The sequence below is a fragment of the Oncorhynchus nerka genome, linkage group LG14 (genome assembly GCF_034236695.1).
Source record: "Oncorhynchus nerka isolate Pitt River linkage group LG14, Oner_Uvic_2.0, whole genome shotgun sequence".
NCBI classification, from domain to species: domain Eukaryota; kingdom Metazoa; phylum Chordata; class Actinopteri; order Salmoniformes; family Salmonidae; genus Oncorhynchus; species Oncorhynchus nerka.
Genome location: NC_088409.1, coordinates 17,824,397 through 17,838,823, shown reverse-complemented (window position 1 = coordinate 17,838,823; position 14,427 = coordinate 17,824,397). Strand labels below are relative to the sequence as shown.

The 14,427-nt window shown below is 47.5% G+C and overlaps 1 protein-coding gene across 7 annotated transcripts in view; it reads right to left on the bottom strand.

The window, feature by feature from the left end:
* trak1a (trafficking protein, kinesin binding 1a) overlaps nt 1-14,427 on the bottom strand; it is a 49,166-nt gene that overhangs the window by 3,243 nt on the left and 31,496 nt on the right. For 4 of the 7 annotated variants that reach the window (XM_065027597.1, XM_065027596.1, XM_065027600.1 and 1 more), the window contains 11 exons: nt 13,991-14,099; nt 13,506-13,584; nt 12,997-13,127; nt 12,641-12,715; nt 11,981-12,118; nt 11,614-11,649; nt 10,305-10,381; nt 9,965-10,198; nt 8,870-9,177; nt 7,117-7,527; nt 1,628-1,730 (listed from right to left, as the gene is read on the bottom strand). In XM_065027597.1, the coding sequence (XP_064883669.1) occupies nt 1,628-1,730; nt 7,117-7,527; nt 8,870-9,177; nt 9,965-10,198; nt 10,305-10,381; nt 11,614-11,649; nt 11,981-12,118; nt 12,641-12,715; nt 12,997-13,127; nt 13,506-13,584; nt 13,991-14,099 (1,701 nt within the window). Of the gene's footprint in view, nt 1-1,074; nt 1,175-1,627; nt 1,731-7,116; nt 7,528-8,869; nt 9,178-9,964; nt 10,199-10,304; nt 10,382-11,613; nt 11,650-11,980; nt 12,119-12,640; nt 12,716-12,996; nt 13,128-13,505; nt 13,585-13,990; nt 14,100-14,427 lie in introns of all 7 variants that reach the window. The other 3 variants (XM_065027598.1, XM_065027601.1, XM_065027602.1) reach the window with 2 other exon arrangements.

Here is a 14,427-nt window from a genome sequence, read left to right as displayed (position 1 = left end):
GCTATACAGTCAGCCACACTGCTATACAGTCAGCCACAGTCATCTATACTGTTATACAGTCATCTATACTGTTATACAGTCAGCTATACTGTTATACAGTCAGCTATACTGTTATACAGTCAGCTAAACTGTTATACAGTCAGCTTTATAGTCAGCTATACTGTTATACAGTCAGCTTTACAGTCAGCTATACTGCTATACATTCTGCCACACAGTCAGCTATACAGTCAGCCATGCTGCCATACAGTCAGCTATGCTCCTCAGCTATGACAGACACAGCCAGAGCCTAGACCACACAATAGATCCTTCTAGAGCCTAGACCACACAATAGATCCTTCTAGAGACTAGACCACTCAATAGCTATTCAATAGGTTGATTTTAGTTTGACCATCATTGATCATCAATGTTAGTTTCCTTTTTTAGCACACACACTGATGCAGACTAGTACAATAAAATGGAGCTTCCTGGTACAATGTAAATGAACTAACCAATCACTGCCCATATCAATATCAGATCAAATAGAAAACAATATTAACACCTCACTGACTATTTCATTCAGAAACCAACAGACAAATCAATGGGACACTTTGACAAGGTTATCTGGATGTTACCCCAAACACATGCTATTTCAACCCCAGATAACATTTCCTGGAAAACCCCCAAAGGAAATCAGAGACACAGTGCTAACACACCGGTAATTATACAAACCAGTGTTGTGAACACTGTTCCAAACATAGTTCTGTAAGCAATGAACACCCACAAGCTTTTAGCATCAATCATCAGACCACAATCAAGTTGTATTGTATGAATCAAGGCCAGGGCCCCATCATTATATTATGGAAGACATTTTCATCTGATCGTCATTGATTAGAGTCTCAGCCCGTTGGGGCAGAGCTGTTCTAGATTTGTTTGATTGACAGTTGGCAGGAGGGGGGTTAGAGGGTTTAGAGACCAAAGGAAGCAAAATAGTTAGAAGGGGACAGCGAGGCAGGCTTTGTTGTTTCCCCGGAAAACCCCAACACTACGGAGTCAGACCCCAAATCCCCTAGTCATGTGACATGCGACAGGTCTCACCCACGGGGCGGGAGGGGGCGTGGCTCAGTGGGCCTGCTGCTCTAAATCAGCCTTCAGAACAACATGATAGAGAGCGGCTTCCTCTTCCTCATCACATGACCTGGAAGGGATGGGGGCAATTCAATACAATTCAATCATCTTTATTCAGGAGGGGCAATTATAGCTGTCAGAGAGTGGGTATGTGTTAAACACACCATGGCTCAGCCAGGGCAAAGGAAAACGTACTTGTGAACGAAATCATGACTAACTTAGTTTTTACATTAATTCATATTATTAATCTGAGTCACCATTTCCTTCAGCAATATGGGTTTATTATGATCCTCTGTATTATCATTCTCAGCCCAATGCTGAAAGCCAAGGAGGTTTCCACTGTCTGCAGTGGTAGCGGTTCACTGCCACCTAGTGGCTACAGGGGTACACTGCAGTGTCAGCATGCATCTCCAATGGCACTCTTTTCCCTATATGCTGTAGTGCACTGCTTTGGTCCAGGTCCCACAGTGGATAGGGAAGCCATTTGGGACTCCACCAGTGTGGGGTAAGAGGGTTGTCTAACCTGGGGGTGACTCTGGTCAGCTCGTCTGAGGGGTGCATGATCCGACAGGTGGTGAAGGTATAGGTGGAGCTGGTGTTGGACATGCATTTACCAGGGAAGTGGGCTGTAGACAGGAAGAGGGGGAGAGAGAGGGAGAGAGGGAGAGAGAGAGGGGAAGGGTAGAGGGTTAGTACTGGGCAGAGGTACCAACATTCTTTTAAACACAAAACTTAAAATCAAACACTCAAAGACAGAGTGGATGGTTTAAAGCTGCATCAATTGCAAAGATGAAACCGCTGTATTTTTGCCTGAAGAAGCCGTTTTAAACCACTGAAAACAATTAGATAGGCAGATAAAGGAATGACAATGATTTCAGCAGATTCCTAATATCCCAGGCATGAATTAGTGTTCCACTCTAACATAGGGATTCTCTATAGGGAACACAATGCAGGTTGAACTAAAAGCACAGGAGAGAAGTGGTGTGTTGACTGTTTGGAGCTGTGTGTGGACTCTGCAGTGTTGACTGTTTGGAGCTGTGTGTGGACTCTGCAGTGTTGACTGTTTGGAGCTGTGTGTGGACTCTGCAGTGTTGACTGTTTGGACTCTGCAGTGTTGACTGTTTGGACTCTGCAGTGTTGACTGTTTGGACTCTGCAGTGTTGACTGTTTGGACTCTGCAGTGTGGACTGTTTGGAGCTGTGTGTGGACTCTGCAGTGTTGACTGTTTGGAGCTGTGTGTGGACTCTGCAGTGTTGACTGTTTGGACTCTGCAGTGTTGACTGTTTGGACTCTGCAGTGTTGACTGTTTGGAGCTGTGTGTGGACTCTGCAGTGTTGACTGTTTGGACTCTGCAGTGTTGACTGTTTGGACTCTGCAGTGTTGACTGTTTGGACTCTGCAGTGTTGACTGTTTGGACTCTGCAGTGTTGACTGTTTGGACTCTGCAGTGTTGACTGTTTGGAGCTGTGTGTGGACTCTGCAGTGTTGACTGTTTGGAGCTCTGTTTGGACTCTGCAGTGTTGACTGTTTGGAGCTGTGTGTGGACTCTGCAGTGTTGACTGTTGACTGTTTGGAGCTGTGTGTGGACTCTGCAGTGTTGACTGTTTGGACTCTGCAGTGTTGACTGTTTGGAGCTGTGTGTGGACTCTGCAGTGTTGACTGTTTGGAGCCGTGTGTGGACTCTGCAGTGTTGACTGTTTGGAGCCGTGTGTGGACTCTGCAGTGTTGACTGTTTGGAGCCGTGTGGGGACTCTGCAGTGTTGACTGTTTGGAGCCGTGTGGACTCTGCAGTGTTGACTGTTTGGAGCCGTGTGTGGACTCTGCAGTGTTGACTGTTTGGAGCTGTGTGGGGACTCTGCAGTGTTGACTGTTTGGAGCTGTGTGGGGACTCTGCAGTGTTGACTGTTTGGAGCTGTGTGTGGACTCTGCAGTGTTGACTGTTTGGAGCTGTGTGTGGACTCTGCAGTGTTGACTGTTTGGACTCTGCAGTGTTGACTGTTTGGAGCTGTGTGTGGACTCTGCAGTGTTGACTGTTTGGACTCTGCAGTGTTGACTGTTTGGAGCAGTGTGTGGACTCTGCAGTGTTGACTGTTTGGACTCTGCAGTGTTGACTGTTTGAGCTGTGTGTGGACTCTGCAGTGTTGACTGTTTGGAGCAGTGTTGTGTGTGGACTCTGCAGTGTTGACTGTTTGGAGCTGTGTGTGGACTCTGCAGTGTTGACTGTTTGGAGCAGTGTGTGTGGACTCTGCAGTGTTGACTGTTTGGAGCTGTGTGTGGACTGACTGCAGTGTTGGACTCTGTTTGACTGTTTGGAGCGTGTGTGGACTCTGCAGTGTTGACTGTTTGGACTGTGTGTGGACTCTGCAGTGTTGACTGTTTGTGGACTCTGCAGTGTTGACTGTTTGGAGCTGTGTGTGGACTCTGCAGTGTTGACTGTTTGGAGCCGTGTGTGGACTCTGCAGTGTTGACTGTTTGAGCTGTGGGGACTCTGCAGTGTTGACTGTTTGGAGCTGTGTGGGGACTCTGCAGTGTTGACTGTTTGGAGCTGTGTGTGGACTCTGCAGTGTTGACTGTTTGGGCAGTGTTGACTGTTTGGACTCTGCAGTGTTGACTGTTTGGGTCATGGACTCTGAGTGTTGACTGTTTGGACTCTGCAGTGTTGACTGTTTTTGGACTCTGCAGTGTTGACTGTTTGTGTGTGGACTCTGCAGTGTTGACTGTTTGGAGCTGTGTGTGGACTCTGCAGTGTTGACTGTTTGGACTCTGCAGTGTTGACTGTTTGGACTCTGCAGTGTTGACTGTTTGGACTCTGCAGTGTTGACTGTTTGGACTCTGCAGTGTTGACTGTTTGGAGCTGTGTGTTTGGACTGTGTTTGGAGCTGTGTGTGGACTCTGCAGTGTTGACTGTTTGGACTCTGCAGTGTTGACTGTTTGGACTCTGCAGTGTTGACTGTTTGGAGCTGTGTGTTGAGCAGTGTGTGGACTCTGCAGTGTTGACTGTTTGTGTGTGGACTCTGCAGTGTTGACTGTTTGGACTGCAGTGTTGACTATTGCAGTGTTGACTGTTTGGAGCCGTGTGTGGACTCTGCAGTGTTGACTGTTTTGGGACTCTGCAGTGTTGACTGTGTGTGGACTCTGCAGTGTTGACTGTGTTGGACTCTGGAGCAGTGTTGACTATGGACTCTGCAGTGTTGACTGTTTGGACTCTGCACTCTCAGTGTTGACTGTTTTGTGTGGACTCTGCAGTGTTGACTGTTTGGACTCTGCAGTGTTGACTGTTTGGAGCTGTGTGGACTCTGCAGTGTTGACTGTTTGGACTGTTTGGAGCTGTGTGTGGACTCTGCAGTGTTGACTGTTTGGAGTTTGGAGCAGTGTTGACTGTTTGTTTGGACTCTGCAGTGTTGACTGTTTGACTGTTTTGACTCTGCAGTGTTGACTGTTTGGAGCTGTTTGGACTCTGCTGTGTGATTTGGACTCTGCAGTTGTGTTTGACTGTTTGGAGCAGTGTTGACTGTTTGTGTGGACTCTGCAGTGTTGACTGTTTGGAGTGTTGGACTCTGACTGTTTGGACTCTGCAGTGTGTGTTTGGAAGTGTTGACTGTTTGGAGCTGTGTGTGGACTCTGCAGTGTTGACTGTTTGGAGCTGTGTGTGGACTCTGCAGTGTTGACTGTTTGGAGCTGTGTGTGGACTCTGCAGTGTTGACTGTTTGGACTCTGCAGTGTTGACTGTTTGACTCTGCAGTGGACTGTTTGGAGCTGTGTGGACTCTGCAGTGTTGACTGTTTGGAGCTGTGTGTGGACTCTGTGACTGTTTGGAGCCGTGTGTGGACTCTGCAGTGTGTTGGACTCTGTTTGACTGTTTGACTCTGCAGTGTTGACTGTTTGGAGCTGTGTGGGGACTCTGCAGTGTTGACTGGACTGTTTGGAGTGTGTGGACTCTGCAGTGTTGACTGGAGCTGTGTGTTTGGTGCAGTGTTGACTGTTTGGAGCTGTGTGTGGACTCTGCAGTGTTGACTGTGTTGGACTCTGCAGCTGTGTGGGACTCTGTGTGTGGACACTGGAGCCGTGTTGACTGTTTGGAGTGTGGACTCTGTGACTGTTTCTGTTTGGAGCTGTGTGGGGACTCTGCAGTGTTGACTGTTGGAGCCGTGTGGACTCTGCAGTGTTGACTGTTTGGAGCTGTGTGTGGACTCTGCAGTGTTGACTGTTTGGAGCCGTGTGTGGTGCAGGTTGACTGTCTGGAGCCGTGTGTGGACTCTGTGTTGACTGTTTGAGCCGTGTGTGGACTCTGCAGTGTTGACTGTTAAAAGCCGTGTGTGGACTCTGCAGTGTTGACTGTTTGGAGCTGTGTCATAGGGACTCTGCAGTGTTGACTGTTTGGAGCTGTGTGAGGACTGCAGTGTTGACTGTTTGGAGTGTAATGGACTCTGCAGTGTTGACTGTTTGGAGCTGTGTGTGGACTCTGCAGTGTTGACGCCGTGTGTGGACTCTGCAGTGTTGACTGTTTGGAGCCGTGTGTGGACTCTGCCAGTGTTGACTGTTTCCCTGAGAGTGTGACTGTTAAAAGCCGTGTGTGGACTCTCACTAGTGTTGTTTGGAGCAGTGGGGACTCTGGTTCTCTGTTGTTTGGAGTGTGTGGACTCTCTGACTCTTAGTGAGACTGTTTGGAGCTGTTGTGACTCTGCAGTGTTGACTGTTTGGGTGTGTGGACTCTGCAGTGTTGACTGTTTGGAGCCGTGTGTGGACTCTGCAGTGTTGACTGTTTGGAGCGGTGTGTGGACTCTGCAGTGTTGACTGTTTGGAGCCGTGTGTGGACTCTGCAGTGTTGACTGTTTGGAGCCGTGTGTGGACTCTGCAGTGTTGACTGTTTGGAACCGTGTGTGGACTCTGCAGTGTTGACTGTTTGGAGCAGTGTGTGGACTCTGTGGCTCAATGTCAAAGGCAGGAGATGAGGTGACATTCACACCACTCCATAGTAATTCCTAGGAAACAGGGTCATGGACTGAACATGTTTCCCAAATGGTCCCCTACTCACTATATAGTATACTACTTTTAACCAGAGCACTATGGGCCATGGTTGAAATAGTGCATTGTATAGGGAATAGGGGGCCATTTGGGATGACAGTAGTGTCATGTGAGTTAATGGACAGCTGTGAGAGCATGTTGTTACCAGATTACGTCATCTGATATCACGACAACCAAACCACAGAGACCTGGACACTGGCCATAGGTTGTACATATTCCATCTGGAGAGTGTGTGTGTGTGTAATACGTATATACTACATCACTATGTAGGTTTACACTAACATAGGGCATCTCTAATAATTGGCTTTTTGAGTGTTCTTCATGCCTTTGAGATGAAGAATGTTGTGATGGAAGACGAGAACAAAATCACGACAACATGATTTGACAGCAGATGGGACACAAATTACTCGAGTGGACGGAAGTGGTGATCAGAACTGGAGGATTCAAATGAATCTGAATTTGTAAGGAAGGATCTTGAGATTTTAGAAACCGTGCGAATATGAGGTGGAGATTAAACACAATACTGAAATAAATTCAACTCAATATACTCAAAAGGGGTATGACAGTAGCACATGTCTGGATGAGGTGGGTGTGTTTGGACGAGGTGGGTATGTCTGGACACATCTGGATGAGGTTGGTGTGTCTGGACGAGGTGGGTATGTCTGGACACGTCTGGATGAGGTTGGTGTGTCTGGACGAGGTGGGTATGTCTGGACACGTCTGGATGAGGTTGGTGTGTCTGGACGAGGTGGGTATGTCTGGACACGTCTGGATGAGGTTGGTGTGTCTGGACGAGGTGGGTATGTCTGGACACGTCTGGATGAGGTGGGTGTGTCTGGAGATGTGTGCATGAGCGTGGAGGGATCGGGGACCGACGGGCAGGCGAGGAGGGGATGGCTATGGCCAATGAATGCCCCAATATCCTGAGGTAGAAGGGAGGGCTAGGGACGTCCGGTGCCTGTGTGACCCATTTAGCAGGCTCCCTCACCAGACACCCCGTCAGCGGCTGCAGCCTGATCCTGGTTCTCCTGGTTCTCTCTGTCTGGAGGTGCAGGGGACGACAGTGATGTGCTGCCTGGGCCGGTCTCGCCCTCTGGAAGGTTGTTGTTGATGGATCTGCCGCTACAGGAGGAGGAGCAGGAGGAGGAGCGGGTACGGAGGCCCTGCCGGCTGAGGATGGAGATGCCACTACAGCCGGGGGTAGAGCCTGAGACAGACAGGTGGTCAGACTCCTCCACTACCTCAAAGTCCTCCTCCTCAAAGTCAGTGAACAGGTACATGTGCTCCAGGTCTAGTTCCAGAGGACGGAAGCCCTTAGTGACCACACCAGGCCGCGTGTCCAGGATGCCACCCAGGTTGGGCTGGGCCAGCTGCTGCCACTGGTGCAGGGTGGCCGAGCCTGGAAGGGAGAATATCAAACGTTAGACACACATATATTATTAAAGTGTAATGATAATGTAATAAATATGCGTATATATTATTAGTGTAATGATAATGTAATAAATATGCGTATATATTATTAGTGTAATGATAATGTAATAAATATGCGTATATATTATTAGTGTAATGATAATGTAATGAATATGCGTATATATTATTAGTGTAATGATAATGTAATTCATCTGTGTATATTATTATAGCGTAATAATGTAATAAATGGTAGTGTAACGATAATGTAATAACAGTGTAATAATGTAATGAACTCACAAGTGTTGATTCATTGTGCATGTTAATAGTGTTGTCACCAGGTGGCACTAGAGACCCAGATTAGATACTCTACTAGGTGTTTCCTACTACTGTATAACCTGACAGTGACTACGTCCCAAATGCCACCCTACATCCCTATATAGTGCCCTCTGATCACGTCCCAAATGCCACCCTACATCCCTATATAGTGCCCTCTGATCTCTGGTGATTTTTCAATCAACCATTTAATCTGACTAAAAAAAAGCTGAAAAACTTGTTGAAAACAACATTTGGATAATGAATATATTTAGCATTTTAACGTGGGAAAATATGTAAGAAAACGTAAATAAAAATGTGAAGAACTTCTCTTTTATTTGGTTAAACGTGTGCTTCATACCTGATCTATAACTGCATCTATCGACTCAAACACAGTATCCAACTTGTATTTCAAACAGTTGCATTCAGGTTCTTTCAGGAGATATAACACAAATATGTAGCAAATCTCTCTCGACAGCTTTTTGAAGATGCCTGATATGTTTGGAGATGATTTGACATGGACATTAGAGTAACAGGCTGTATGGCTGTTTAATGTAATCTCTCCTTGATAAAACATAGGATGAGAGGCACAGGGCCTCAACGACGCCGTGGAAAAGACCAGCAACAGGTCTGGATTTGCTGTGCACGATGAGAACTAAACCAGGTTAAACTAATGTGTTTGGCAGGGCTAGTGGTGGGCCAGTCTAACTCCAAGTAAAGGCTCAGACACACCAATAACGGTTTCTGGAACTTGGCACCTCTGAACGTAGTTTGGGAACATATTTATTATGTAGAATCACTTAAAGAGTTTTGGCAGGCAGATGTCGACAAGCGGGTGGTCCCTAAAACACAGCGTGCTGAACGATCGGCAGACGTAGACTAGATCCACATTCGGTGTGATGTGTGTGAGCCTCAACTCTAACTGTAGATGTGGAACCAGCGGGGGCTGGGTGAGTCAGAAGTAGAAGGAGTACTGTGTCAACCAGCAGCAGGGTGAGAGGTCGTGGGGGAGGAGTCACCTTCCAGTGGCTTGACGATCTGCAGCTTCTCCGGCAGGTAGGAGCGGGAGCTGAAGGAGTACCCAGACCAGATGGAAGAGGGGTGGGTTCCTCCCAGGGACATGATGCTCTCTGTGGGGGTCATACTGCCGTTGTACACCTCTCCCTTCTCCACCAGCCCCTGGAGCTTCCGATCCCTCTCCTCCTCGAAGAACCGCCGCTCGCTCAGGTAGTTGTCCCGCCGCAGGGAGAGACGTCGCAGGGCTGCTTCCAGATCCTGAGAGCCCGGCGTTCCAGGGGTCCCTGGTTTCTTGTTGGAGTCATCCATACTGGGGGGGGGGGGGGGGGAATAGAGCAGAAGACAACATGAGTCATGGCCATCAACCTGCATTTGCTGAGGACAGGAGAAACTGTGTACATTGTATTTATTTATTCAATATAGTCCTATTCAATGCTACAAGTCTAACAAGAGGTCCTATAACTGGTTTGCTGTACTCAATGAGACACTGGTCCTGTACATAACAACGTGAATAGCAACAAGACTGGCTGATGACATCAACAAAAAGAGTCAACAGTTATTTGCGGTTGTCAAACCTAATAACAAAAATCACCAATGGTCATTTGACATCAACACAAGACGTTTTGACTTTCCTAGCATTATGTGCAGGGCCACAACATAATCAGTTGTTACATGAGAAACTGTTTGCTTTTATTGTACCGTGGTTGCTATGGGAACTAGTAAAGACAAACTTCTTCCTTTCCCTCTTGGTTTACACAGCAAAGCCATGGATATTGCTGTCAGTGGTGTTGTTGTAGAGTCAGCAAAGTGCTTAGTAACCCTAACCCTGATCTATTCAAATTACAATGATAGCAGATATGCATTCAGGAAACCATGGGAACCGTCTGGTTTACACTCTGATAGACTTTACTGGACAACTACATGGATGGGACGACCTCTGACCTGTTGTTCCAGCCAGAACTTTACTTGATCAAGAAGAGGGGGGCAAGAGAGAGAGAGGAGAGAGAGAGGAGAGAGAAAGAGAAAGAGAGATTTCATATTCAAAGTGAAAGAGAGAGCCAGCGAGTAGAGTCATGGCTCAGTCCCAGTTCCAGCACCTGTGGTCAGGCGTCTCCAGTATGAAGCTGTTGGTGTGGTTGTCTCTGAGGATGCTCCCCATATCTCCTCCGTACAGGCTGGAGCGGGGCGTGGACAGGCAGCTGGAGCGGCCAGAGTTCAGACAGGACGACAGGTTGGAGCCGGGGATGTTCATGGGAGACGGGGCCAGAGAGGAGCGCTGACGCATCAGGTTAATGTTTTTCACAGTCTCAAACACACGCTTGGGGTGCAACCTACACACACATACCATAGACACACACACACACACACAATATCAGCATAGCTCTAAAATGGGGTTAGATGTAATTCAGTAGATATTGGTATTGAATGAGGGCCTACTTCTGCTCTTCCACTTCCGGGTCATCCATAGCCAGCCCCTTCCTCATGGTGCCCTCAATCTCAGCAGCTAGAGAGTCCTGGGAGGACAGACAATAATAATACTAGTAATGATGATGAGTACTATGTGACTAGTCTCTGAAGTCCCAGACCTAGGGACTGTGATTAATAAAGATTCTCTTGGTAACTTTGAAAAGGGGGGTGTCCTCTTCAGACAGACAACTCTCCCAACAAATCACAAGGCAGACATGCCAGAATGTCACGATTCAAATCAAAAGTTGTCAGGCAAAACCTTTGCAGTAGTTTAAGTGAAGGTAGTTGATGCAAACTAACCACTCACGTAATGACAGTAAACCCTAATGCCAAACTGACTTTGTAAACCCTAATGCCAAACTGACTTTGTAAACCCTAATGCCAAACTGACTTTGTAAACCCTAATGCCAAACTGACTTTGTAAACCCTAATGCCAAACTGACGTTGTAAACCCTAATGCCAAACTGACGTTGTAAACCCTAATGCCAAACTGACGTTGTAAACCCTAATGCCAAACTGACGTTGTAAACCCTAATGCCAAACTGACGTTGTAAACCCTAATGCCAAACTAACATTGTAAACCCTAATGCCAAACTAACATTGTAAACCCTAATGCCAAACTGACATTGTAAACCCTAATGCCAAACTAACGTTGTAAACCCTAATGCCTAAGCCTGTTCCTGGAGATCTATCCTCCTGTAGGTTTTCACTCCTGGAGAAGTGAAAACCTACAGGAGGATAGATCTCCAGGAACAGGGTTGGCGTGAACCTACAGGAGCGTATCTCTCCAGGAACAGAGTTGGAGTGAAAACCTACAGGAGGGTATCTCTCCAGGAACAGAGTTGGAGACCCATGTTCTAGAGAGACTATGTGACTGAATTGGGTTAATTTGTTAGAGAATCTTCTGGGCCCCAAAAAACAGCCAATCGATTCTGGACAAACAAAACAAGACAGGATCCATCACACGGACGTAACAGGGTTACATGGGAACTTACCCAGCCTGTTAATCCTACTGTAAACACCTCAAAACATTACTTCTCTCTACAGGGTCAATACCAGCCATCTCCTTCTCCCCACAGACCACATTCACTACAGCTAGAAGCTAATACAGATAAGAAGTCTCTCTACGTTACATTTACATCACAGTTCTGGGGCTGGGGAGTTAGGACGTGGCCAGGGCCTGGGGCCAGGGCATTAGGGTTACCTCCCTGCTCCTCACTGGTGGTGAGTGGCAACACATCAAGCAGTCAGAGATGCAATAGACAAGTTCTCCACTCACCCCCTCGGCATAAACAATGCTGTTAACATCTGACACCTGAGGAATGTGGTTGAAAACAAAACCTGATGAAAGGAAATCCATTTCCCCTCTATACCAGTTACAGCCCTCTCACCATTCCACTCTCCTTTAATCGGTTCTTCCCTCCTCATGCTCACTCCTTCCCTCCTCATGCTCCCTCCCCCCTCCTCTCTCATACTCTATCCCTCTCTCCTCTCTCATGCTCCCTCCCTCCCTCCCCTCTCATGCTCCCTCCTTCCCTCCTCTCTCATGCTCCCTCCCTCTAGTCTGTCCATAGAGAACAGGAAGTGTTGAGGTGTACTGAGAGGTAGTGATTTATTACTCTGACCCCTGTGTATGTGTGTCTCACCATAGGGAACAGGCCCAGGGAGTGGAAGCGTCGGGGTGTACTGAGAGGTAGTGATTTATTCCGGAGGTTCTTCAGCTCTTCCTGGGCCTCATGGAGCATCTCCATACACTCTGCATACTTATCCTCCAACTCCCTCAGCTAGACGGGGGGAGAGAGGAGAGGAGAGGAGAGGAGAGGAGAGGAGAGGAGAGGAGAGGGAGAAAAGAAAGCGCAAGAGAAGAGGAGCGAGATTATCAGAAAACTATATGGACAATATCACAATTGTTGTAAATAATGTCAGTGATAATCATATGCTGTTGAAGCATCAGGGGGACATCAAACACTATTCTATTTAAATATGGTTAGAGATTGTATTGTATTGAATTATATAACCCAATTTCCACTAGATTCATTCCATGGAGGGCCGAGTGTCTGCACGTTTTCACTCCTCCCTTGTACTTGATTGATGAATTAGGGTCAGTAATTAGTAAGGAACTCCCCTCACCTGGTTGTCTCAGTCTTAATTGAAAGGAAACACCAAAAACCAGCAGACACTAGGCCCTCCATGGAATGAGTTTGACACCCCTGGCATAATGGAAAACATCCCTAGCGTGGTAATTGGGTCTCGTTAGGCAGTGCTTATTTTCCTCTTGGTAATTGATTAATGAGGCCTTACTGTACCTCAGCAGTGAGCTGGCGCTGGGCATCTTTGGCAGCCCCTAGATGCTGGGTGAGCTCTTGGTTTTCCACTGCATACTGTGGAACAGACGTGACTGTTAGTCCCTTAGGGCTATAAGCTCACACACATCATCATCGACACACTGATAACAGCTATAAGACTAGTTGTGTTCCAGGTCGGCGTCTTTGCAGCTGTGCCTTTCTGAAAAGGTCTATATTATGAATATGGTTCTACTTCTCCAGGCGTTGTGACATCAGAAAAATCTGCAGAGCGGGACTGTAAGAAAGGCGACCTGGAACGTGTCCATTGGCCTTGACCGTGGCAGTTAGTCTGGGTCATTACTGGCCTGGCCACTCACAGACTTGGACTTCTTCTGCAGGTCTACGATCTGGGACAGGAGGTGTGTGATCTCCTCCTGCTGGCGAGACCCGTCGTCCGTCTTCCTCGCCAGCTCCTCCGCCAGGGTGGACATCTGGTGGTTGGCATCTCCTAGTGGGCGCACGGAACGGGGCGAAAGAAATGACATGAGCAATGAGCATCCACCATGAATCAGTGTTGTTGACCTCTCATAGACCTCCTGCATAGCAACACTTAAATGTAGCTCCAGTGATACATGATGTTAACGGCCTAGCTAGGTGTTAGCAATATCTCCACCTAGTTCTCCTCATATGGCTCTCACACATCCAGTCCTATCAGAAGTGTGAAGGGGAGAGAACAAGGGCAGAGGGAACATCCTTATTGGAATGAAACACTGCCCTGTTTTGCTTTCTCTCAGAGGGCCCAGGGGACAGAGGAGGTGAGACCTGAGCCATGTGTGTGTCTGTGTGTGTGTGTGAGAGTGTGTGTGTGTGTATATATGTTACTCACTCAGCTCTTTGACGACGTCGTTGACCAGCTGCTGCTCCTTCTCCTCGTACTCCTCTGTCTCCGTCTCCAGGTGACTGGCCTGGTGGGGGATGACAGGATGCAGCCACACACCATCATCACTGGTACCTCTGGTTTACTATGAAAATACTCTACTGAATCTTTCTGGTAAGCATCTGAGGTTATTCAATCAAATTAGCTCACTCTTGCTAACATTATGGTATTTATTACAATGATCTCCCATGTGACCCGGTAATAAGTATTTCATTAGGTTGTCGTTTTGTTAAATTCCATTTATTATCTGACTGTAATAAAGTATTACCCAGTTGCCATCTCTTCACTGTCTAAGTTTAGTCTAAACCTCAGGGTGCAGAGCCATGATCGGTCCCCAAAGCAATGACATTAATATCTGACCTCTCCTTCACAGTATGGTCAGCAGGACACCGCCACAGAACTACACACAGGGTTAGTTAGCGACATGACTTTACCTCTGATCTGAGAGAGATGTTCTCTGCCTCCAGGTCTTTGAGTTTCTTCTGCAGTGAGTCCAGGGGGAAGTATCTTGGCACCGACAGTGTGGAGTCATTGTGGCGGATGCTGTGTGGACGAGACACAGTGACCGGTCAGTAAGTGACAAGAGACATAGGCTTCGTCCCAGATGGCATCCTATTCCCTACGAAGTGAACTACTTTTGACCACCAGGGCCCGTAGTGCAACATGTTGTGCACTGTTTGACCAGAGCCCTATGGGCCCTGGTCAAAGGTAGTGGACTACATAGGGACTAGGTTGCCATTTTGGACAGAGCCCTATGGGCCCTGGTCAAAGGTAGTGGACTACATAGGGACTAGGTTGCCATTTTGGACAGAGCCCTATGGGCCCTGGTCAAAGGTAGTGGACTACATAGGGACTAGGTTGCCATTTTGGA